This window comes from Xiphophorus couchianus, chromosome 13, assembly GCF_001444195.1.
Source record: "Xiphophorus couchianus chromosome 13, X_couchianus-1.0, whole genome shotgun sequence".
NCBI classification, from domain to species: domain Eukaryota; kingdom Metazoa; phylum Chordata; class Actinopteri; order Cyprinodontiformes; family Poeciliidae; genus Xiphophorus; species Xiphophorus couchianus.
Genome location: NC_040240.1, coordinates 6,854,838 through 6,881,671, shown reverse-complemented (window position 1 = coordinate 6,881,671; position 26,834 = coordinate 6,854,838). Strand labels below are relative to the sequence as shown.

Genomic DNA, 26,834 nt, shown 5'->3' with positions numbered 1-26,834 from the left:
TTTCTGTATTCTTACTGAAAATAAAGTACAAATTAGTGATCACACTAGCCAACAGCAGATAGAGAAATGGATGTTATGAAAACTAAAATGCATACACATCTTCAAATGCAGCTGGTTTCAGCCATAAAGAGAGTAGTTTTAGTTCTAAAACTGGTCTACTCATCTTTAAAGAAGCGCCCAAGTATCTATATCTGAAAAGCTAAGTTGAGTCTTGTCATAAAAAACTTGCAGTTGTAACTGCAGTGAAAGGTGGTCTTGCTAAGCATTTCCTCAAGGGGCCTAAATACAAATACATACCACATTTTTCATAATTTTTTAAGAAACATTTTAACTTCACTTTCACACTCCTTACAGATATTTGCTATTTTGAGTTGCATCATCATAAAGCCATGAAATGCATGGAAGATTGTTGTTCATAAAACAACACTTAAAAGCAAATCTCATGGATACTTATGCAACGCACTGCAATACATTCCACTAATTAAGCAGCAAGGGTTTATCCATGTGAGAATAAGGCTTTAGGGTTTGCATTTTAAAACAACTAATTATTATGCTGCAAAACTGAATTCTATACATTTAAAACTAAAACAGTTGTTTAAAGGTTTAGGAAATTATTTAGTTCAGACCTTTCTTCATATGCACCCTCCCAGATTCTGACTGGATCTGAGAAGAATGCTTGCAAGTTTTTGTGGCCCTAAAAGTTTATAAAATTTATTGCGGTGAGGTCATTCAGGCTTAGGCTGTTGGGGGGGAAACACAACTTATGTTTACAATAAAGTTTCATAATTAAAGTCTCTTGAATATTCCTGGTCTTCATGCTACAGAACCTGTAAGACACTGATATCTGTTTACAAGGCCATAAAACTAAACTACCTCTTAAAGAAGCCACAAACATTCAGCGCTACTTACTTTAGTTATTGGTCCACTGCAATAAACAGATGCAGGAAAATATGTTTGGAAGCTGGAAAGTACACAGATTGATGTCTTTGTATTTCCTTAACCACTAAATACTTGAAGCAAATGTTGCACATAAGGAAAACTGATGAGAATATTTCGCAGGAAGTGAATTCTAAGTTATTATCCGAGTACAGAGGAGCTTTATCGGGAACTAGTTATGTTGTGTACAGTTACATAATTAACAGACATTCAAAAACACACTGGTGGAGGGTCGGTTTTATATTTTATTCCAAAAACTTTCAAAATAAGCTTCAAGTTCAAGAAAGTAGAATAAGCTTAGACACAATGCAAAGCATCATATACAGACGGATAAAATACATTTTATATATTGCAGACAAGCCATGGTGGGTCTTACATATGTACAGTATGTATGTAAACTTTTATATACAATTTTTTACAAATACAAAAAGCCTTGTTTCTATTTTTCTTTGTATATATTTATATTATATATATATATATTTATGTATAGATTTTTTTTATATATTTCCCACTAGCATTTGTACTACAATAATGAAAAAGAAAATCATTTACATATATGTAAATCCATTTTCTCTTTTTATATTACAAATGTATTTCCATAAAAATATATCTCTGTACAAAAAAAGTTATATATATATATATATTTTTATTATTTGTTAACATATTTTTCTTAGAGACACTTTCCCTCCGCAGTTGCTCCGTTGATACACAGTCTGCTGAAGTCGATGTTTGTCGGGCTCTTTACAAGTTTCCCTTTTGGTGTGCAGCAAGACAGATTTCTTTGCCCTTCCCTTTTTTTGTTGTTTTGTTGAGGCATTCGAGAGCCACGTTGATCCCACTTAGGCGCTATGAGTTTACAAGTTCAGTTCCAGAAAGAAGCCGGATGAAGAGGGCAACTTGTAAACAAAGCGAAACAAAAATAAAATCGATAAAAAGACGAAAAAAGAAAAAAAAAAAGACGGGACCTCTTACTTCTTTGAACAACAAACAGGAATGTTAGGTTTGTGGTTACAAAAAAATTCTCTATTTTTTTTTTCTCTTTTTTTAGTATTTTCCTTAAGAATCCACTTCCTACATCTTTCTTCTTCAAAGACTGAAACATTCTGGCGATTTTTTTTTCCCCCCCCCCAAACATTAAACGCAGCATACAGTACAAATCGGACAAACTCTTGATAAAAATGAAATACATTCATCAGTGGATGAGTGGGAACTCAAGAGGTCAAAGAAATAATCCAACTCCACTTTTTTCTAAATTAAACTCAATGTTAGTCTTATCCACAACCCATTCTTTACTGCTACTTACAAGTACAACTCAAGAAATTTTGATCTAGTCAAAGATATTTCCTTCAGTAATTCATAAGAAAAAAAATATGCATGTTCAGATTCATTACACACATTGTAATGAATTGCATTTACCTCCAATAATTGTGATGATTTAGACGTGCAGCGAAAACAATCGCTTTCTCTGAAATTTGTCTCATAAGAAGGTGTTTCTTATGAGACACAATTTTAAAAATGGACGTTTTGACCTACTCTATCATGGGAAAGGCCGCTGACTCGGCAGATGTCCAGCAGAAACTCAGTGACACTCACCACAAGAATGCAAAGATGGCATTTTAGAGTGCTGTGTCCATGCATTTTATTGGAAAGTTAAGTGGATGGAAAATGTCTGGCAGAAAAGGGTGCCCACGCAGCAGGGAAAGCAGTCTTAAGAGGAGTGTGGACTCTTAAAGTCCATTCAAGAGTTTGCGGGAGATTCACAAGCTTTGGACATTACACCTCCGTAGCATTTATTCCAGTAATTTACACACAGAAGCCCAGGTTAATTGTTAAATATATTCACGTTTATGTAGGTCAACGTTTCGGATTATATTTGAATGTTCTAAAAGAAAATACACTTTGGGTTTTAATTTACTGTAAGCCACAATCATCACAATTAAATAAATGCTTGAAATACATGACTAAGTGCAATGAATCGATGTATGAATTTTTAGCTTTTGAACCGAATTAAGAAAATAAGCAAACATTTCAAAGATTTTTCATTTCACTGAAACGAACGTGGGTTTTCACTGAAGGGTAAAGGCAAGCTGCCGAGCTTTTGGATTCATCAATATGGGGTGACAGTGAAAGATGGGAGATTATAAATGATAGCTGCTGTAGAAAGTGTCACTCAGCATTACTGATGGATTGCTTGCTTTTATTTTTTTTTCCCACTACATGCAGAGTGTGGCCTGTGCTGGAAAGTCAGTGCTCTGGCTGCAGAGAGAGAAGTGGGAGGCTTTTGGTCTGGTCCCTGACTGAGAGGAAACTCAGTGAACTCAAAAGACCATTGCTGTGGCGCGTTACATTATAGAGGAGATGGTGAGCAGGATGAGGGCGCGGGGGAACTCAAAGCTGTGTGGGGCTGATAACAAAAAATGAGCCTGAATGAACAGAGTTAGTGATTTAAAATATGCAAAAAAAAAGAAAAAAGGAAGAAAAAGTAGAAGAAGCACAAATTCGCCAGCTGCTATCAAGGAAGGCTCAGTTCTAACTGTTGCAGCACCGCTCAATCCAACACTCACTGATCTCCATTTTCATAGTACTGCGATGCAGTGAGCAGGTTTTGGGCTAAGCAGCTTGGGTGGGAAGGAAAACACCTCCACAGATTTGAATATTAAGTGAAAATGAAGATTTGTTCATATTTACCTGTAAATTGTTTCAAGAAATTTTTGTTTTCAATAACAAACTAAATGTTTTATATATTTTTTTATTTGATGACTTTGGATATCTTTTTTTCCCCTTTGACTAATAAAGCAGCCTTTAAACCATCAACAGAAAACGAGGCTTTAAAAATTGACCAATCATTTAGGCAAGCAGACAGATTTTTGGATAGTAATCCTCGTACACCAAAGCACAGAGATAATAAAGCGAAATGAATTTCTACTCTGACATCTTCAGAGGGGTTTTTTCCCCCCCTCTCAGTAAGATCAAAAACTACAGCTCACAATCTCTTCAGTGCTTCAGGAGTTTTTCTGTATCAGTCGGGGCCACTCAGCCAGAGAGATAATCGGGGAGTGACTGAAGGACTCCAGTTTGAAATATCTGAAGATGATAAGTTGACCCCAAAACTGTAGTAAGAATGGTTAAAATTTATTGACCAAAAAGAACTGTCTAAGCTGGAGACTGATCTTACGAGTTATGACAAGGCACTATAATGAACATAAAGTGCTTATTGAAGACTGGAGCAGATAAAAAAATCATGAAAAGAGTAAATATTTGGCCTTTTTGATGACCATTTTTCTAATTTCCTTCAAATAAGCCCCTCTTAATACAATCGTTCATATGAGATCCTCTTCGGGCCTCTTCTGTTGAATCGTATGCCTAAACAGATTCAACTTCATGTAGGGAAATCAGCAGTGATAATACTGTTACCAAAATCAGTTCAGCCATTTTAAAGAAGTGTGAAAGAAGTTGCCATTGTAGAGTAAATTGAGGGGAAAGGCTCCCCCCTGAAGTGCCCCGAACAAATATGTAATAAAGCCATAATTTCAGCTCAGATGTTTGAGAGCAGCTTCGGAGCCAAAATAAACGTAATGCACCATGCAACTGCTGCACAAAACTATGAGAATTCAGCACAGGGAGTCTTCGGGATTACATGAGTGTAACTGCTCGTCTCTCCGTGAAATCTCCAGGGTAATTCAATCACTTCCTATTCTATCGCTCAAACTCCGGAGGAGGAAAATGGCCAAATATTCCACTGGAACGGTCGAGATAAACGAGAGTCTTAAAAGTAATAAAATTGTCAAAGCAATTACTGAAGCACAGTGAAAATGACTGAGGGAACAATGCAATGATTGGTTTCAAGAGACTTGATTTCTAGGTGTAAAAAAAAAAAAAAAAAGAAAAAACGGTCTGGGTGATTTTTTTTGTTTGTTTAATTTTTCTTATTTGTAACAATGCCCAGAAAAAAAAAAAAGAAAGAATCGGTGTGGATGTTTCATTCTGCTTTTTAAGTGCTTCAATACTCTTTTCTGAAAATAAATATGTAGTCAAGGATATTACCAGTTTAATGGTTTCTGAGTTGGAAAGCAAAATTAAAAGGAAGCAACAAGTAAAAAGCTCATCTTCCTTGAAGGAAATTCAACCAATATTCACCCCACTGATCATCGTCAGGATCAACAGGTCTAAAAAAGTCATAAAACTCCTCTCATCAGACCGGAACACATAAAGCAGATTCCCACAGATATATATGATGACATTTCTGCTGTGTGTTGCACTCTAAAAAAAATTTAATTCTATATATGTATATACATATATATTCTGCAATTTTCTCCCCCAGCAGTGCCAGATAAGGAGTGTTAGCATTAAAGGGCTAAACTATTTTTTCCTATATCACATTTATCATTTCCAATTTAATGCACGGCAGTAATCAGTATGCCAGCGACTCCCCCGCTGTCACAGCCTGCAGGCACGCAGCCTTCAACGTTTTTATGATGAGCAGAAAACAAAACAATTGAAACACTCTTCTTCTTTAAAAGGACGGGGCTGTCAGAAGTTAACTTGGAGGGAAAAGACCCGAGCGTAATCCACTGGGAACGCGACACTGACTCATCCGCTCTTCAAACTCTGACGCCTTCATTGCAACATTTTGCTCTTGCGTTTCCGAAGGCCAGGTGTAAGAAGCTACTATTGGATCTTAAAGGGACAGTGGAGGTTCTGTGAAGTGTTTTTCACAATTAGTTCGCTCATCTCTAGTGGAAGATTAAATGTTGCAACAAAAGAAACAGGTGGAACCCCCATTTTAACTGATTTAAGCAATTTGTTACATCTGCTAGATAAAACACCATATGAGTGCATATAACCCAGCTAAACTTTTATAAGACCGATTAGAGAGTTTTCACTACTGAGAGTCTGAGAGACTTGGTCCTATTAGGGACCAAAATTGCAATATTTATTACATTTTCAGCTGGTCATTTTCGCTTTCACACGGCACTATGTTAAACAATCCAAACTCTCTGAAAAGCCTTAGCCATTTACTGTGTTAATAATAAATGAGCTAATAATGGTAACACATTTTCCCCAGAATTTTGCCTAAAAATACAACCTATCCCTTTAGTCATAAATACAAATAGCCAAATTTAAGACAGAAAATAATCTGAATCTGATCTTGGCTTTAAAGAAAAAAGGTGGAAGTATTTTTTTGTATTTCTGCAATGCACTATTCATAGCAGAATGAGCCATGAGTTGGTGCTGCAGCTTCGCCCTGAGATGTGGATATGAATGAAAAATGAAAGATGTAATGTCTCTAAAAGACTTATGTCCATGGAAATGCATCCCACATCCTGTCCCCATTTGAGAGAGGGATCATCTTTGACTTCTCAAGATAACTTCGGCTTGTTTGACACCTAATTAGTCTTCAAACACAACATTGTAATATAAATGTGTTTGAACCAGGAACAAAGCAAAAATAGAAAAGTAAACGTTGCTGCTGACTGAATATTAGATTCTCAGTTCTTTTGTTTCATTCTACCTTCACTTGATGGGTTACATTTATGCACAGCTTCTTTCTGATCATTAGCCTTCCTAAAATCAAATGAAGTGCTATCAAAACCACAAAAAATCATCAGGTTTTTGGTTAAAACCACAAATGTCTTCACACCTACGCACACAGGCACTCTGTCCTCCTATAGCAGTCACACAGATGCTCTCTCTACTTTTCTTCAAACACCTATCAACCTTTTAACCTTTTCTTCAGCCGCAGGAAAAGACAAATAGGAGGAAGAGCACCCAAAGTAATGATAAGAGTATGTTTTCGACATGGCCTTGAAAATGACATCTTTAAACCTGCAGCCTTCCATGGAACCTTTTGACAACCTCAAATAGCAGAGATCTGACAGATAACAATGTTCCCAATTACTCATCTGACAAAGCTGGCAGCATAAAACACAAGAAAGAAAGAAACAAAAAAACAAAACAAAACAGTAAAAACAAACAAAATACAAATAGAGAACAGAACGGATAAATTTCAACAGTTCGGACAGTTTCTCTTAGCCTCACACACACCGACCGACACGTGGCTGCCCACCACACAGTGCGCAGAGTTCTTTGTAAGCTACAGGTACATTTTATGACTTACACAAACTTCCCTTTGGGTTTAGGCGAAGGGCGGTGAGAAAAGTCATCACAGCTTTGCCTCCAGCAGTACTCCTGCCGGCTGCAGGTTCAGATGGAAGCTTTTTCCTTAGAATATGGAACATGATCAAGAAACCATGTAAAGTTACAGAGAGCTGTTTCTCGTTGACCTTTTTGATAAAAAAAGATGTTGCTCTCCTATAGTCTCTTTTTCTTGTTTCCTGCAGGTACGAGGCTCCTCGACTGGAGATGTTACTTGAAGGTGTTTCAGCAAATAAAATAATCTTTTTCTCGCCATCTGCACAGGGGATTATAGGTGTCCTCTGCCGGCAGCCAGCGGAGGTTGTGGCGCATCTTTCCTTCCTCAACTGACTGAATGTTGCAGCAAACAAGATGAGCGTGTAAGAAGATGTTTGTGGTTGAAAATACGGATGAGTGATCAGATAAAATTTAAAGGAAAAAAAAAAGAATCCACACAAAATAAAAAGAGAGAAAAACATAACCAGAATGATGGAAGACAATGAAAATTAATGTAACAGAAAACATACAAGATATCAGTATTAATGTGAAAGCACAGACTACATGCATTGAATATAAACAAACCTCATAATTAGAATATTGTTCTATGTTTAGAAAAGCGGCGAGTCAACCAAAGTGAAGTCTTCCAGATTCTTACCTCTGAAGGATGGTGTTGCTATACAGCGGTGCACACTGTGCTGACTGTGAACTCTGTCTCATTGGCCATGATGTCAGTGGGTTGGATGTTGCGGTCGTACATGGGGTTCTCGAACGTAGCCCGACCGTTTGTGTTCTCGTGGCCCACGTAACCGTTGAAGGGAACTTTGGGTCTTCTTCTAAAATAACATAAAAACAAACATGAGCCATCAGGAGCGTTTTATTCCTTATGAAGCATTAAAACACTAACATGTTGCGGATTTTGCTGTTGTGACTTGCATGCTTTTAAAATGTGTTTGTATTGGTGCGTCCAGAGTGGGAGAGTTGCAATTTAACTCTCGTTACGTCTTCCCTCTTTCTCACCGTAAAGATCGTGTTGATTTACTAATGTGCCTTATTCTACTGATTATAATCTCATTAAGTTAATGTATTCTGAAATGAACACATGCCACGAAAACACACATGTGCCGCCTCAGCTAGCACAATAGAAAATGGGACAAAAAATAACTATCGGCTTTGAAAAATTGTTCACAAATAAAAAGATGGAAAGTATGGCATGCATTTTTATTCAGACCCCTGGAATCAATACTTTGTGGGACAACCTTCCACTGTAATTAGATCTTCAAATCTTTTGCAATACATGTAGACCATGCTTTTCACATCTGGAGTTTTTTTTTTTTTTTGCCAATTCATTTTTAGAAAATTGCTAAAAGAAATTCTGACTGACTAGATCGAGTCCAGTCTAGTCAGTCGGACTAGATCGATGGAACCTTAATTTTCAGGTCTTGACACAAAGATCTTAAATCCACAGTTGGATTCCATCCATGTGTTTGCTTCCCCCCCAAGACTTCTTTACTTTTCAACAGAAAAAACAAGGATTTGTTGTACAGTTGTTTAGTTGACAGATACTCCCAGCTGTGCTGTGGATTTCTGCAGCTCCTCCAGATTTACTACGGGCCTCTTGGCAGCTTCTTTGATTAATGCACTAGTTGTCTGGCCAGAAATTCTACTTTTTTCCCCATTATTTTATCCCTGATCCGTCTTCTTGTGTTCCTTGGTGTTTTTGATGCCGTTTGTTATCTATTGTTCTCTAACCCAACTTTGAGGCCTCAACAGAACAGCTGAATTTTTTATGAGATTATGTTCGACACAGGAGAACTTTATTTTTTAATTAGTTGACTTTTGTAGACAATTAGTTCCAATGGATTTTACTTATAGATATCAGAGAAAAAGGGGTGAATACAAATACAAGCTAAACTTTTTATTCGTAAAACATTTTGAAAACTGATGTACATAGCCTTTTCTTTCCACTTAATCAAGATCCACTTTACAGTTTAAATGTATGGCTGATCATTTGTCGTTTCAGAATGTTGCTTGTTTAATGTATGCATGTGAATGTGTGCATTAATGCGTGGATGTGTAGTGCAAAGAGCTTTGGGGTCTCCTGGACTTGATAGTACAAGTCATCCACCATTTAGCAGTTTAGCAGGATGAACTCTCAAAATGTATCCTAAATTAAATTGAAATTACAGATAGAATTAGAAAAAAAAAGGAAAGAAAAAAGTATCCCAGTCTTACCTGTGTTTATAGAGATACAGAGCGAAGCCTGCAATGATCATTGCTATAAAAGGCACTAGGATGGCAGCTGCCACTGAACTGCTGTTGGAGGCAAAGTTGTAGCCGGGGTTGGCTCTACTGGGATCTAAGCTCTCTGCAGAAAAAAAAACCACACAACAATAATAGGTTTTTACCAAATCAATCCTTTAATTGTACTTATTAAGCAAATTTTCTCATCTTCTACCAAGACTGACTGGAGATATAATGAGCACTTATACATGAAAATAAATTAAAATAACTTTTAGCGGCTGAAGAGTGTTACCAGGAGCACTCCATTTACACGCAATAAACTATGGCAGTAAACCTGATTTATGTACTTTTCTTCATGTTCACTTCTATGTGTTAATTTCATTTCACCCCCCCCAGGGAAAGTCAAATTCCATTATCCCAACAATGACTTTTAATTACTGGCATCAAAGGCCGGCAGCTATTAACTCATTTCAGATGTGTCATCTAATTTCTAAAGTTGTGTGTCTGCAAAAGCAACAGTGGACGAGTGACAAGCCCACCTGTTCGCCACAGAGTGCCAAAAAGCTCCAATAAAGGGCGGGTGACAAACAAGAAGGAATTGAATTAGGGGGGTTTTGTGGTGTTTGCCAATCAACCCCCGCTGCGTAAGCGCGGGCACACACAAGCAGATGCACAAACACGCTTAAGCAGAGAAACTGCTTTCACTGTTACGCCGCCACCGAGTTAAAAGAAAGCACAAAGTGTCGTCAAATTAAGTAGGATTGCTTCCAAGATGTCGAACCCACCTTCCAGACACACATCTGGTGTTTTTCGTGTACACACCATTCTCATACAGATGAATACCCTGGCATCAGCCCCAGCCGCCTGTAATAATACGGGGCTGTTTGCTTAATAAGTGTGCTGCAAATCTGACTGAAAACTTGACCACTCTTCTTGGTATTATTGGTAAAGTCCATCCAAACTGATTGGTTTCTTGGACCAGACTTGATTGTTTAAGAATAATACGTACATATTCAATAGACTTGAAGTAAGTGATGTTCCAGAAGCATACTGTTTGCCTGCTTTGTTTTGAAGGATATTAAAACAGACATTGGTACTTATGTATAAATATATTTAGCCCTATATGTTTTGACAACGTGTGGAACCACTGCCATATATTTGAAAAACATATGCAAGAAAAATGCCCCGTCTGAAAAGAAAAGGTAAAAATAAAAGGCACAAAATTCAAACCATTACTGGTCATGGTGAATGTACGGTATGTAAAGTTTACACAAACATTGTATGAATGGATTTTATTTGTTGCTGATAAAGCAACAAATACAGAAGTAGTCTTCTCTTCAAAACCCACCTTTCACAGGCTTCTGTAGCCAAGAGGAAAGTTCACTCACCCAGTCTTTGGAGACCAAATTGGCCAAAGCCTTTTCCTCTGACAAATCCCTGGTACACAAAAGCATTGGACGAGGAGATGTAGGACACCTAGTGAGAGAGGAATGGAGAAGAGACATTTTATGTGACACATCGTAGCTGTACAAAGGGGAGCATCATCAAAGTGTCAGCAGTTGGTGCATGCAGAAAATGAAACATTGTGTCAAAAAGAGCTGAGAGGTACTCTTATGGGGGGCACTTCATGTGCCGTTTTCCTGCTCAAGATCACAAACAAACATACCCCTTCACATGGCACACAAACAAGAGATCCACTTAAGAGAAACACTCCGAATTAGAAAAAAGAAACCCTTAAAACACTTCTGTGCACATCTTGTAAAATAGCACATAAAGGCACTCGGATTCATGTGTACTGTGACCTATATTTTATTTATTTTTTAAATTAAATCAGAAGTGTGTGTGTGTGTGTAGAGGTGCCAGGGGTTGGAGGGTAATTCGGGAGAGAGGAGTGAGGGGGTCTGTCAAGTCCTGATTACCAAGCAATGATTTAACTGACATTTTAATTAAAGAGAAAACTCTCAGTGGGCCCTCCATCTCCCTAGAGTGACAAGGTTAGTGTGGATGTATGCTTTGCATACTGGCTCACTATGAAGATGTGTGTTTAAGTGTGAGATGTAACATCTTTACAGAGACAAAGGAAGATGTTGTAATGAAGCCGACTTTGGGCTTGCACTTACATGTCCGTCCAGGGCCCAGTTGTCTATTTTAAACTTGTTCACAAAGATCTCGACAGGACCTCTGATCTGGTGAACTTGTAGAAGCAGTTGGGCTTCCTCCCTCTTATACGTTCCTGCAGGGAAAAACAACAACAACAACAACAAAAAAACACAGATGGAGAAGACAGTTATTTAAGAAAAAGGATCTGCCTTTACAATAAAAAAAGATTGGCCATTTGGCTAAAACTGCAACGGTGATTTTACAGAGAACCTTTTTGTAATGCTTCTTTAGAAATTACTGGGTACTTACCTGCTAATTTAAGCTCAACCCCGCTGTGGTCGATCAGTGTCCCATTAACTCGGTTGCTAAAAGGTTCAAAGGCAGTGATGCTAAGCATGGCTGGCTGCTTCTTTCCCAGGTACTCATAGGAACCCCTCCAGAGGGAGTTTTTAGCAAACACACCACCGGGGACTGAATGAAACATGTCAGTAAACAACAAGAGTTAGCTAAAATCTTTGGAATCTTAAATGGAGAGAAACTGAGCATATTATAAGCCTGAATGTATGTATATATATATATATATATATATATATATATACATACTGTATATATATATATATATATATATATATATATATATATATATATATATATATATATATATATATATACATACTGTATATATATAATCTTAATGAAGTAAACAACTGACTACCTTTAATTCAGGATGTACGGTAATTGTCTCACCTGGCAGTTTAGATGGAGGCTCTTGTACAGTGCCCACTGGGATTCTACCACTTGGCCGATTATCAGCTAAAAATAAAAGCGCACACACAAAAGACAAAACTTTAAATGAGCCAAATCCCATGGTGTACTGTGCAATTTAGAGTAAGTAAAACTGAAAACAGTTTTGACAGCGATCCAAGGTTTCCTTAGTAAATTCGTTCTTAGTCTTCTGGTGCTCTATGTATACGTACTTTTCATGCTGTTCCTAAAAACTTGACTTATTAGATCATAGGTCAGAAAAACCCCAAACCAGTCGATGAAAATGTGTGGCCATCTGAGTTGCATGCTACATCTTTAAGTTTCAACACATGATGGACACCAGGAAATGTGCTCTGTGCAAACCATTCATGTTCTTTTACATCAAACTTAAAAGTGCACTAGTGGACCGTTTTGTAAGAACATGTAGAGGCCATTTCCAAACTGTTCCCACAAGGTGAGCAGCCAGAGTTAGGCCAAAATGTCTTGGTATGCTGACACATTAGGATTACCTTCATTGGAGTTTAAGGGTCAAGCCCAAATTTCAAAAGCCACCCTGTGTAATAATCCGTCTGAAGCAAGCTTTTCATTTGACACAATGCAATCAGTTTTCTCCGTTGGTTTGCCAGGCAGATCTAAATTGTTTCCCTCTATTGTTCTAGAGGAGGGGTGCCCAAAGTCGGTCCTCGAGGGCCGGCATCCTGCATGTTTTAGTTCTCTCCCTGGTTTAAGGCATCTGGATTCAATGATGGCTCGTTAGAAGGCCTAAGAAGAACACTGACATGCTGAAAAGGCTGTTGCTACCACCAGGGAGAGAACTAAAACATGCATAATGCCGGCCCCTCGAGGACCGACTTTGGGCACTCGTGTTCTAGAGCCTTTTGGCAACATGCTTTTAGACCAGTGCATCCAACAACTTGAAATCAAAGACTGGGATGTAGCTGCTTGGCAGTAGAATCCCATTCCCCGAAGCTCTGTGCAAGCTTTCTATGCCTTTTTTGCATTTAACTTTCTTCAGTGTTTAATACTTGTTCCATCTATCTTAGGCCACCAAAGACTCAAGAATATATCATTTTTCTGAACATCATGAGTCTTTACTGCACTTATTGCTTTTATTGTTACAAGTCATGTGTCACTGCTTATATACAGATAATGTACAAATATTTGATGTAAATACTGCTTTTCAGCACCTTTCACTGATCACTGCCTCATCCCTTGGTGATTGTTTGTTCATTGCTTTTGATATTAATTTCGTAATTGCATCTGAATTAATGTTCTAAAGTTATTGTGCATATGTTTGGACTGCTTCCTTGTGCCTTTAAGTAACCCCTAGGTGATAAACAAGGTTTTACTGAATTGAATAAGTTATTGACTAACTTTGTTTTCCCCATGTCAACAGAAGTATTAGTAATATATTTACTGAGAAAAGCTCTGACATAATCAACACTAATTATAGCTTCTGTAAATTTTCAGCCTGAAAATCTGAGCTTATGAGGACAAACAGGTGGATTTTAGGGATTTCTTTTAGGTTAAAGAGGTTCAAGTAAAGTTGAAATTTTTATAAACTTGACTTGAAATATAGATCTAAAAGACAATAATACCTGCATCTCCAGCTTACAAGTAATAATACCGTTGGTGGCCAGAGTGAAGGCTGCTCCTGACGGGGCTTGTCTCGTGTCAAAAAGAAACTCAAGTACCCCCCGCAGGGTTTTGGCTAAATCAGGTGGACAGTTTCACAGGTTCAATGGAGGCGCTTTAATAATGCCTTAAAGCTCACAAGGGACCACAAGACTACATCACTGTAGTAAACATACACCCACACTGATAAACAGAAAGAAAAGGCTTTTACTCACAACCGCAACCAAAGACAGCTATTCCGATTTTACATCTGTAAACAGCCACAGAGATGCACATAAATATAAATATAAAACATGCTCAGATGCTTTAACTTTATTAGCCACCAGTCTTTTGAGATGCCTTTTCATCATTGTGCCCACAGGCTAGGTTTATGTCCTATATGAGCAAAAGGCCAGTTGTCTACCTTGCCTTTACTCTTTATGGTCCAGTCTTAAAATAAAATAAAAAACCTTGTATATTTCACTAACAACTTGACAAGGAATCCATCTCATGGTTATCTACCTCCGTTATATCATTCTTCTTCAACCATTAGCATTCTGCTACCCTAGATAACTGTGTGTTGATTACTCTTTTTTTTTTCTCCTCCTTTCATATGTATTTAGCTTGATGCTTTGGAGAGTCCTGATAGCAGTCTATTAGCCTGCTAGAACTTGTTAGAGAAGCCGTGCCATTTGTAAGACGTACATCTACTCAACCAGATCAATAGGAAGCATTGGCCTAATCAGGTTTTGCACCTTTGCTAATCTTTCAAAGCTTGTAGATTCGTTTATCAGTGTAAGGGTGTTGGGCTTCAAGCAATCTAATAGCATGATGGATGGATCATCCTACTCTGACATGTGTCTCAGAATACAAATTGAGCAACAGTGCTATTCGTTCACATTAGACTTCCCCGGTTTTGTCATTATGGAAAGTATGAAACATACTTGGTGAATTTTCCAAATATACAGAAACAAAAAACAAGAAGTATTACAAATGTAGATATTTGGGCATTTTATTCATTTTAGCAGGACTATTTCTATATCATACAGCGTCACAATCAATTTTGTGCAAGTTCACCCTTCATAAAAAAAACTAGTTATAAATCCAGCTCACACAGCTTAAAGCTATCAATTCATGTTTATGGGTCACTACTTATAAATGTTTAAATTCACAATTCTAACATGAACTCATTAAAGCTTGCCGGTTTCTTTTTTTTATGAGATAGTCTCAAAAAGAGCTGTTAAAGGATTTTCTGCATCAATAAATAACATCTTTCAATCACTGCACCACATTTGCAATATAGTCTGTCAGATTTGTTGGCATGAGTTTGCTCCTCTCATTTCTTTAAGGCTGACTGTAAGAGAAAGATTGCATTTACTTCAGAAGCTACACCGATTTATGAGGTTCCAAGTTTATAGAAAATATTAAAACTTGTCAGTGTGCTCATTTCAAACATATTAGTACACAGAGCCACAACCTTGCATTAGTCAGAACCCATTAGGCCACATGGACATCAGAGGCAGAAGGATGCTGTGAAATGTTGGTTCAGAGTGGCACTGCTTTAATTAGGATACTGTGAAACATTAGCTTTGATGAGGAATGCGCTTTCTGAGTAACGTTTTTTAAAATCCAAAGATTTTGATCCGCCTATTTGGTGCAGAGGAATGCATGGCAGCTAATGGTTAGGATAAAAGTTGACTATTTACAGAAGGCTAACAGTATACAAAATATATTGTTCAGTATAGTTCAATCAAGAAAAGAAAAAAATCACTTTGGTCACCAGTAAACTTTTTTGTTTTTTAATTTTTGAAACTAGACTGGTCAGTTTTACACTTTACATTTTTTAAAAGTATCAGAACATTATGTAGAGATTTGTTTAGATTTATTTTTCTCCAATGAATGAGTATAAACAGACAAACGATGGATTATACAACTTAAAAATGGATCACGTTGATGTATAGAAATTTTTGATAAAAACTGTCCATTTTTTAGAAAAAAAAAACATTTTTAAATCACTGCAATGATTTTGATACTTTGTCAACAAAATTTACCAGCTTCACCTTAATGCTGAATGCACAGTTGTGGGGAAAATGCTCAAATAAATGTTTAAAAATGTGGCCAGCATGTGTAAATTTTGTACAAGGAGTGAACTACCAACTGTTATGTGCTCCGGCACATTGTATTTATTTCTGTCTATTTTTTTTCACTTGGATTATTTTGTAAGGAAGTTAGTTGTATGATTTTTGTTGTTGTTGTTTAATATAGTTTGGAGTTTTGATAATTTTTTCTTGTAATTGGTCCGTTAATTTGTGCGCTGTTGGACCGCCTATAAATAGGCTGGGTTGCGCCAGGTAAAGGCGACGCCCACTCCCAACCAACACCGAGGATGCGTTCTGACGCGGTGCGCACGTCTCCAGCCTGCCACACGGTAGTTTTTGTTAGCTGTTTGTTTGGTTGATGTTTTGTTTTTGTTGTAATTTTTGACCTGGTGGGACCGGTTGTCCTGTTTTCGATTTTTCTTTAACAGTAGTTTCTTTTTTCTTGTAGTCCGGTACTAGCAGGGGCTTCGACGGCCCTGTATAGGGTTGGCCTCCTGCTGTACCGTTTTGTTCTTTTTGATCGGCTCATCAGGTCCAACTTTCTGTTTATACTTTGGGATTTTTGTGTTCTTTCTTTTTTGGGACACGGGGAACCGAGGATTTAATTCTCTTTTTCTTCACAGAAAAATCAAAAGAAGCTCATCTTAAACAAAAAGGTCGAGAGAATTGAAAATAAAAATTACTTTTGAATCCTCATTTTTGTCTTCGTGTCCTCAATATGTTGTGCCCTTTGTGGACGTAACACAACTAAGATCTTATAGGCATTTTTAGGTTCCCGGACAATATGTGCCGGTAGGAACTATAATACTCCCAGCCAGATGGTGGCACCGAACACAGCCAATAAAAGACAAGAAAAGTTCAGATCACAAGCAGGAGGGAAACAATGACAGTTGCTTTTAAAACAAAATACAGGGAGCAGACATCTGCTGTTTTCCTCAACAGCTACAAATGCCTCTTCTCTCAGTAAACAGCTTATACACCAGCACTTTATTGCCGTGTTGGAGTCAGTAGTGAAAACTGCACCCATGTTTTGAATTATTTAATCAAATATGTCTCCATACTGTTTTAGAGATGTAATACAAACATGTCCGTACCTGCACACAGTGGTGGTTTCCCTGACCAGCTACCGTCGGACCTGCAGGTTCTGTGTTCTGAACCCCCAGCCAAATAGAAGCCAGGCTGACATGTATAGATCAGTGTGTAGCCAAGGGATGGCAGTTCAATGGCTCGAACATCAGACTGAGCAGGTAGCTCTGGCTGGCTGCAGTGGTGGGCTGGAGAGGGAGAGACAGGAGTCCAATTTCAAAGGGAACAAAAAGAAAGCACTAAAAATAGCACAGATGCAACATGTAGGTTGTGAGTAATGCTTGAATAGAGGGCATATTAATTCATGGTTAAATATTACTACATGTGTTTTGCGTTCCATTTTCAGAGTAAGAGGTTGTGTGCTTACAAATGCACTCAGGTTGAAATCCACTCCAGGTCAGGTTGGGCAGACATGTGCGCGAAATAGAGCCCTGCAATAAGTAGCCCTTTCTGCAGTTAAAGAACACAGTGCTGCCAATCTGTAGCAGAAAACACAGGAAAAGGGATTACATGAAATTGGTGCGCAGTTAGAACAAGTAGGAAAATTTGCACGCTTTTTTGCAATCGGTTGAACCGGATTTTATTTTGTGATTTCACAGTAAAGAAGACTCGGAAGCACACAGTGGACATTTTAGAATATTTCTATAGGCAAATCTGAAAACTCACAATGTAAATAATTAAAAACCCATTATAGTCGGGTTACTTTACCAGACTGTCTGGTGTGGAGTATTGTTGGTGACCATATTACGTCTTGGCAGAGTATAATTGGCATCCCTTTAACAGTTTCTGTCATGTTTCTAAATGATCAGAAAGCCCCTTCTGCAAAAGTATTCAGGGCTCCTGATGGCATCTAAGGTAGGCCTGGAGGGACAATATGTTTTCTTATACTATCAAATGCATTAATCAGTGACTCTTCACCCTTCCAGTCCAAGCTGACAGAAAACAGCTTACATTACAAAATAAAAGGGAAGCGTAGACTGTAGTACAAAGGCAGAGCGAAAAAAAATGACCTTTTAAAATTTAATTGGATTTTTTTTGTTCAATATATAAACTCAATTTCCTGTGTGACAACATTTTCACACCTGGTAGCCTTGGCTGTTGTTCTGATTTCCAAAGAGTGGAATGCCAGGGTCACCACAGGTTGTGTGACTTGGATCTGAAAAAAACAAACAAACAATAAACTGCAGTGAGTACACCCATTTGATATCCATCCATCCATCTATCTATTGTCTATAGATAGATGGATGCAAGGTCATGGGGGGCTTGAGTTCAACCCCAGTGGTCAGTACTTTTTAAAAAATGTTCTAAAAAATGTTTATATGACAATATAAAATTTGAAGGGTATATCCTAAATGGCAAAACCCACAAATGTATTTTTATATTTAAACTCACAGGCCTGTTATGCAGAAAAGGATTCCTTTTTTGCGCATTTGAGAAAAAATCTGAATACTTCACTATTTCATACATTACTTTCGGAAGCCAAACATTAACTCAACATAAGTTAAGGCAAAAGCACACAATTTCATTTGACTTGATGGAGTTATAATCTAGAAGCTTTGCAGGAAGTTATTTTTTTCCTGCTGAGTTTTCAAAATATGTCACATTAAAATTGTCGTGTAGCAAATTTAATGGTGGTTGTAAAATTTAGGTAACTTACGTTATAATGTCCAAACTGTTGGGATAAGCACTATTGAATGATTAAAGGAGGAAAAAATCCATTGAATTTCTTCTTCAACTTGATTGTTACCATTAGGCGGTGCTTCTTTAGTGTTTTTTATATACAGTAAGCATTATTTGTCCCTGTTAAAAGGTGTTTATACATGTTTTATGGCAACATAATTGCAGACATCTTTTATGGTACAGCTCTAATAACACCATGTTGTTGAGTAGTATTTCAGATGCATTTTTCAACCGCTTCATATATGTGCAGAAAAAAGCAATGGCATTCAACTCCATCCTATGCTTGCTAGGGCCAGCGGTTTACAGCGATTTTGTTTTAAGCTCATCGATTTTGAGTGGGAGAATAGAGATAAAATTCCTCCTTGAAGTTTCAAGTAGAGAGCTGTAAAAAGAACTTGTCTCCTTTCAGAAGATAATGCATCGCTGTTATATTTTAGGGTTTTTGAGCAGTCCTGGCTCGTTTAATTCATCTATGCCACTGTATCTCACTCCAGTTTAGAAAAAGAGTTAGAATACGCCACACCGCTTTTTCTGGTGTGTGCAAAGAAAAGTAGAAAAGATGTAAAAAAAAAACACAACAACCACACACACAGTTATTGCGACGAAAACACATAGCACCCAAGATCTTTAACTACTAGTTGTTGGGTTCTGCAGGGGAGTGGTTTCTCTACATTTACAGGGTGGCAGGCAGACGGGATCCAGCTGGTGCTCATCAAGACCAATCAGCGAAGGCCTTTAATAGGAGCGGCTTCCCTGAGGCAGACGCCAGATGATTTTGCTTCTATAGTGGTATACTCTGGCTCTCTGTGCTGCTGTTACTGTGTTTAGCTTGTTCTGACTCCTCTCTCATCTATTCCCTCCTCAGAGAACCAGCCCTGATCAACCCCTCGTGCTCAGTCTACCTAATTACCTGGTCCTCGCTGCTCTGCTAAAACTAGCTCCTGGATACCTCCACTACCACCAGCCAGCTGCTGCCTGTCCACCCTCAGTCTCATGCTGGAACTCCTCCCCCCGGAAATCCCACACTGCACCGACTGCTGGAAAACCCATGTACCCACCTCTGCTCATCCTAACCCTCAGACAGTAAGCCATCACCAGGTTACACCACCATTCCCTTCATTTGCTTCCCTGTTTAACCACTCACCTTTCCTCAGTTCCTCCTCTGGCCCGGTTCCTCCCTGCTGCTGCTGCAGATCAACGCCTCTCTATTCTCTCCCCATTTGCACTCATTGTTCAATAAATCTGTTAAACTGCGCTTGGTGTCCGTAGTTGTTGCTTGCCTTCGAGTCCTGGTAACCCCTCACCATGACACTAGTTGATTTGGGTAAAATATTCACCCTGGGACAGAGATTTCTAAAATACCTTCGAAGGACTAAGAAGCAGATTTTTATATATAGATATAAATATAACCACATAAAACATTTTGAAGGTGCTGAACTAACTGTTCAAAAGTTATAACTGTGTAGGTCCAAATGATGCACGTCATTAAAAGAAAATGAGTGTTGTAAATCTCATATTGTGGATTTATTCAATCAAATCTTAAAATGATGACATGATTCTTTCCATAAATGCATGAATAAACTAATAGTTCACCTATGCAGGAGGGCTGCGTGCCGCTCCAAGTGCCATCATACTGGCAGTACCGCCTGGCCGAGCCAACCAAGATGAGGGGAGGATTGCAAGAGAACGAGACAGAAGAAAGATAGGTGAAACCGCGGTCCTCCCTTCTGCCTTGATCTGGCATTCCTGGGTCTCCACAGAATACAGCTGTAGCAAAGCATGAGGGAGATGGAGGGGGAAGAGAGAGACAGACATAACATCAGGTGACCTGCAACACATGTTGGGTTTTAATTAGATTCTCAAGAGGGTAAGACACATCCTGCAGGATATGAACATGCATACATGGGGATGACAATCTCAGAAGCTAATCATAATATGTAAAGTATTTCAGCGGGGTGCTACTTACGGAAACACTGTGGTTTCTCTCCGCTCCAGTTGCCGTTGCCCTGGCATGTTAACACAGTGGGCAGAGACAGCTGATAGCCTTGGTTGCAGGAGTAACTTATGCTCGAGCCCCAGGTTAGGTCTGAACCCACAACCTGTCCGTTTGGGATGAGCGGTGGTGGACCGCAGACAATTGCTACAAGAAGAAAAAGATTTCTTAAAATGGATATATCTTTCAAATTTAGTCCATCTACTAGGGTAAAGTAGTGAAAAAAAGGAAAATCTAAACAGAATGGAAACAAGCAAGAAACCAGCCCATTTTATTCATGTCATCCTACACTAATCTACCTTTACAGAGCGGCTTGGTGCCATTCCATGTCCGATCCTTGGTGCAGATGAGAGAAGAGGCTCTGTCAGCATCCATGGTATATCCAGGAGAACACTGGAAAGCGACGGTTCGGTTGTAGGTGAAATCATTCCCAAATCTAACTCCATTGGCTGGCACTCCGGGATCGCCACAGTTGATTACTGCGGCGACAAAACAATAGGAAACGAACAGGTAAAAACTGTAAAGCAAAATATAACATGTCTTTTTCTACATCTTCCAATCTCACTGCATCTAAGACACATTTTGTTGATCACATATTTTATTGCTTCATTTACAGCAGGTAATTTTTTACTGTTCACTCGTCAAACAGGAGACTTGCAAAAACAAGGAAGGACAGGAGGAAGGGCTGATGGAAGGGCAACATTTACATTTGCTGCTGCAATAAAACACAGTTTTTACTTGTCTGTGCAAAATGTACAGTCAAGCAGTCAAGTAGTGAAATGTAGTGCAACTCAGCTTCATTGGTAAATGTTTACAAAGAAAAAAAAACACAGGGGACTTGACATCTAGCAGACGGATGCCTTGGGACAATAACGAATTGTTAATGTGTACATCCCGCATGTTCAAGAAAAACTTGTAAGTAGGACAAGGAAACTAAACGTCTTTGAAGTGTTGCACTTTCCCTTGAACCAGAAAGCCCTTATTGTCTATCAGGCTGTTAGGATGCTTTTAGAACAAGCACAAAGCCTTTCTAAGGTTGTCTACGCAGTAACAATAAAGTGCAAAAGACTGCACAGACATGCTTTGTCCTGGCTTAACAATACGCGCCGATTATGGTGACAAGTCCACCAACTGCAAAATTAAGTTGCATTACGTTGGCATCGTCAAAACAGAGGAGAGTATAGACCCTTCACCACTTCACGGTTGCCTTGCTTTAGAAAATGCTTTCGGACCCACAGACATCATTTAATCACAGAAAAATATTTTGTCACAGTGTTGTAACAAGTAACTGCACAATCATGAAACTGAGCTTTGAAATCCATTGTGGTTCTGCTTAAGGTTTAATCCTCTCCACTGAGAAGATTGGCTGACCTCTATTTACTAGGGTCTCTTGGCTCTGTACAGCAGTTCTGTGCCTTTTCAGAGATGTATTGATAATGAACTGTCACGTCACGCCTGTTGAAAGAATCATGATGCGTTTCCTGTCAGAGAACCACATACTCTTAAAACTCTCACCTATGCCAGAAATGAAATTAGTTTTTTTTATGCACTGAAACAAGTGCACTCCAGTTTCCTATGACTGCAATCTCTTCTATACACACTGAATCTGCAATTCAGCATGTTATTCATTTTTTTTACATATACAAGTATGGGAAATATGTCTCGAATTGCTATTCAGCAAGCTTCAGGCTCACACCCTATAGTCAAAAAAAGTGTAACCAATTACCTTTAAAAGTCACATAGTTAGAAACAAAGTTAATCTGCGTATAATTCAATATCACTATAAATACTGGTGTTCTATGAATACCTCAACAGTTCCCTAGAAAACTTTAGGGAATAATAGCCGTAATAAATACCAAGGAACACATCAGAAAAGTCAGAGGAAATGTAAAAAAAAACATGAGTGGCTAAGTTCACAATTTCTCAAGCTTTGCACGTCTCAGAGAACTGCCCAATTTGTCTTTTGAAAAATGGAAAAAAGAATGGCCCAACTACAAACCTACCAAGACAAGGCCTTCCACCTAAAGTGACAGGCCAGGCAAGAAGAACATAAATACGTGAAGCAGTCTGGGAAACTTGTCATAGTTGATTGGAAGAAAGAGAAAGGGTAAATACAAGGGAACCCTGAAAGAACACCTGTTGGATGCTGCTCCATGTAGGAGAGTGGTCCAATCATAGAACACACTGAAATCTAATACTTGAATATTGCTGTTCACTGGAACTTTTAATCCAGTCTATGCTTGAGCTATTTGACAAAGAAATCTCCAAAATGTGCAAAGCTGATAGAGACACATCTCAGTCTTGAAACCATGATTACAGTGCACAAAATAGTTCTGCAAAGTATTGACATGGAGCTCAATACATAACGACTCCAACACTTTTCAGTTTTTCTTTAAAAATGAAAAGCAAGCAATCTTTTCTTTTACTTCTATTACTTCTTATTATGTGTTGGCCTTGCACAAAATATCCATTAAAAAAACTCTAAGATTTGTGGTTGACTTCACAAAAAGATTGAAGGGTTATGAATAGTTTTACAACTCACTGTCATTTAAAATTATTAACATACATATTCTAACATAAAGGATTTGGGAATTTTCAATGCATTATAAAACAAAAGAGTGTGTTCATGCTTTCACATATTTAATAAAACGTGTCTCTTAAAAAGTTGCCTACAATATAAAATAATACAAATCTACAAATGACTTCCTTGGTTGGGTGGGTCCATTTTCTAGGCTTGTTTTTCAGAGCTATAACATCTTAAGACAATGCAAAACACTACTTTTAACAAGATTTTCCTTCACAGGAGGGATTTTTCTGTGGTTAAAGTGCTGATGACAGAAATGTTAATGACGGAAACCGTTTTTGTGAGAGGGGCTTTTCCAACAGATTGACTCTGGTGCTAGTTTTGATATGCTGCTAACTTGATAAATTAGCATGTAAACAGAGACCTAAGCAGCAAGGTTATTATGAAAAACAGGGCATCATTCTTTCAATCTGTATGTATAAGCACAAAGACGGAGTCACTGTGATTGTGCATCTTTGGGCTGTTAATTACCTGAGCACTCTGGCATGTTGCCCGTCCAGGTCCCATTTACAGTGCAGTGTCGGGTAAGCAGTCCAGTAGAATAGTACCCTTCCCTGCAGCTGTAAGTGATGGATCTGGAAAAAGTCAGTCCATCGTGAACAAGGATCTGGGCATTTCGTGGAGTTCCTGGGTTTCCACAGGAAATTACTGTTAAGAAACATAAAAGAGCAGAAGACAGGATCAACAAAGATGAAAGGACAAATTCTGTAAGGTAAATGTTAAAGGTACTTGTATTTAAAAGAAATTGACTTTTTTATTATCTCTCTGCTTAGTCAAACCATCAGTCAAGTTAAAGGCCTAAAGCCATTAACAAAATTGTGACAAAAGTTGACTGAATTTGTTATATATGATGCCTTTATTAATCAACAAAGATGTTTCTCAATGCCATTTATTCTCAATTGGCTCCAAATTTAGTCTGAAAAGCTTCCTGATTTGGTTTGTTTTTCCTTTTTTTTTCTTGTTTGTTTTCAATCTGTCCACTCCTGACGCAATCACATTTTTGTGCATCCTCCTTTGTAAGTAACTCTGCTTTGATGGACTTTTTCTTTTACACAGAAAATCCCTTGGTGTCTGTCCAGCCGGAAGCGATAGTTCTGTTCATTACAGTCTCCAGTTTGCCCCAGGCCATCAGTACCCTGGGGGCATCGCCCTCCCATAATGACCAGATGTAGCCTGGCCCTTGAAGTCCCTGCCAACTGAGAACAGGTGGGCAACCTAGGCTATTGAGCATAACACAGAGAGAAGCAAGGGGCAGTTGTGCTCTAAGATGGGGTTGAGGTGCGGGTGAAGGAGTACAGAGAGTGGTTGAGAGCTTCACTGGACACGGTCTGTAAAACAGCAGATGATTGTGGGAAGGCCCCACATCAGACAAATATTTTTCCTGTGTCTTCATTAAAGAAAAGCACTGCGCAAAAGGTTTTAACAAACTTTTTGATATTGTATGGTATACCATACAATACCATATTGTATGGTATTGTACTCCCAGTGTTAACTGCTATGTAGTTCATTAATTTGTAAAGAAAAGCTTGTTTTCAGTTTCTTTATCCACCGAATTTTCTTTAAATTGTTCACATATAGGCACAGAAATAACCATGGAACTTTAATTTTAGATGTTTCCTTACACTACACATGACATCACTTGGACATGTAAAAATTAAACATAGGTAATTAAAGGAAAACTTTATATTATAGCAATAATTTTTGAGTTATCTAGATTTGAAAAATTCAAAATGATGAAATAACTTTTTCAGAAAAAAAAAGTATAACACTGACTAAGAAAATGCAAAACAGAGACAAATGTGCATGTAAAATTATTCTGAAACAAAACAAATGCCTTTTTACACATCCTCAGATAATTTACCAGCATTTTTAAAGCAACGTTAAAATGCTGGTTTACCCCAAAATCATTAATCATTGTTGATGCCCTTGTTCCTCCGACAGTAAATCCTAAGGCAGAATATTTAATGCTTCTGTAGATTGTGGGTCTTCAAATGTGTTTTTCCTGTGGATGTTTCCAGAATATCACCTCACGATCAAAGCTCATGGCCATAGCAAAGAACTGGAAGTTCAAGTAACTGCAAAGTGAGAAACCTTGACAAATACAATAAAAAGGACTTACCATGACACTCCGGTTGTGTTCCCATCCATGTACCGTTGGAAAAACACGTTCTCTCTGGTGACCCCTTCAGGACGTAACCAGGTTCGCAGCTGAAACGTACAACACTGTTCACGGTAAATTCATCTCCAAGACGAATGCCGTGAACAGGTACGCCTGGATCTCCACATAGACCATTTGATTCGCCTGCAAGGACAAAAGCAAAAATCACATACATATGGCATTTATTAATCAGCATGCATCAGAAATTAATTCTGCTGACTGGTGCATAATTGTGCAATAAGGACAATGATAGAAGTAGTAAATAAATATCCAATGAGACAATGATGGCTTTCTGCAACCTAAAGAATTTTTACTTTGCTATTTAAGTTCATTTATTTTATAACTCAGGGTTTGGTTATTATACAAAATACCAAACTTTACAGTGCAACTAGAACATATTCACAGCACTTTCATTTTTCTACGCAATTCCCTTGATTAGTTCCACAAGATAATTCTCTCTGAGGTCTGCAGACAATTCCTTTAATTTCATGCTTAGTATTTGCGCTGCGAGCTGTACTGTCAACTGTGCCACCTTATATAGACAGATGCATGCCAGAATGTGATTTTTTTTTTTTGTGCTTTCTATTTTTTACAAAATTCACAAAGATCTCAAAAGTTTGTGTGGAATTTGGTGGAAATAGATTAATTTAATTCAATATGGAGTAAGCCTGCAACATAAAATCTGGATAAAGGTAAGAAGTGTGAATACTTTCGGGATACACTATAAGCATCTCACACAGCAGTGCTTTACATTTTACATTTTTACATTTTACCTTAAAATGTAAAGAAAAGATGGCAAATGTGCAAAACTCCAACATACAAATTACATAAGATGTGAGGTTCAGCAAAAGATAGTTTTGCGCAATGTCGCTTAGTGAATTCAAGCACATGCAATACTTTTCAGATTTTAGATTTAGAAAGTTTTGAAACCCACATACCAATTTTCTTCTGTTTTATAATTTATCCACTACTTTGTGTTTGGTAGCTCCCTTAAAACGCCAATAAAATAAATGTTTTACAAGTTTGCGGGCAACATATCAAAATGTGAAAAAGTTCAAAGTGCATGAATAGTTTCACATGGGACTGTAGTAAAGATGGCCATGCAAATAAATATGAACACAATACCTGTCCATTGAGAGAACAGCAGAGAACATCACACATAATGACATTGAACTCTCAGAGTGCTACTTTACTGTCACACAGCTTGTATGCCTAAACGAACGACTTTATAGCTCTTTTACACTGTCTGTGTTTGTTCACTTTTCTGTCCCATCTGTGTGACTATGCATTTGCACATATGGGGGATGTGTGGGCCGTTTAATGTGTGACTCACTGGAGCCCTGAAGCAACTGTTGTTGGGGTATAGGAGTACGGGGGCCTGTGTTTTTATGCAGCTTCATAACCCGGCATTAATGTTCCTCAGCCTAATGAGAGCAAATTAAA

At 38.1% G+C, this 26,834-nt stretch overlaps 1 protein-coding gene across 1 annotated transcript in view; it reads right to left on the bottom strand.

Annotated features, from left to right (window-relative positions):
• Positions 1–1,973: 1,973 nt before the first annotated feature.
• Positions 1,974–26,834, bottom strand: part of csmd2 (CUB and Sushi multiple domains 2) — a 264,361-nt gene continuing 239,500 nt past the window's right edge. Inside the window, exons 58-72 of the mRNA XM_028036079.1 lie at positions 25,353–25,535; positions 23,705–23,881; positions 20,949–21,128; positions 20,623–20,796; positions 20,250–20,423; positions 18,059–18,132; positions 17,344–17,455; positions 16,985–17,164; positions 12,160–12,225; positions 11,722–11,883; positions 11,433–11,545; positions 10,701–10,788; positions 9,304–9,436; positions 7,727–7,904; positions 1,974–7,422 (exon numbers count right to left, since the gene is read on the bottom strand). Of these exons, the coding sequence (XP_027891880.1) occupies positions 7,745–7,904; positions 9,304–9,436; positions 10,701–10,788; positions 11,433–11,545; positions 11,722–11,883; positions 12,160–12,225; positions 16,985–17,164; positions 17,344–17,455; positions 18,059–18,132; positions 20,250–20,423; positions 20,623–20,796; positions 20,949–21,128; positions 23,705–23,881; positions 25,353–25,535 (1,976 nt within the window). The 3' untranslated portion in view covers positions 1,974–7,422; positions 7,727–7,744. The remainder of the gene's footprint in view (positions 7,423–7,726; positions 7,905–9,303; positions 9,437–10,700; positions 10,789–11,432; positions 11,546–11,721; positions 11,884–12,159; positions 12,226–16,984; positions 17,165–17,343; positions 17,456–18,058; positions 18,133–20,249; positions 20,424–20,622; positions 20,797–20,948; positions 21,129–23,704; positions 23,882–25,352; positions 25,536–26,834) is intronic.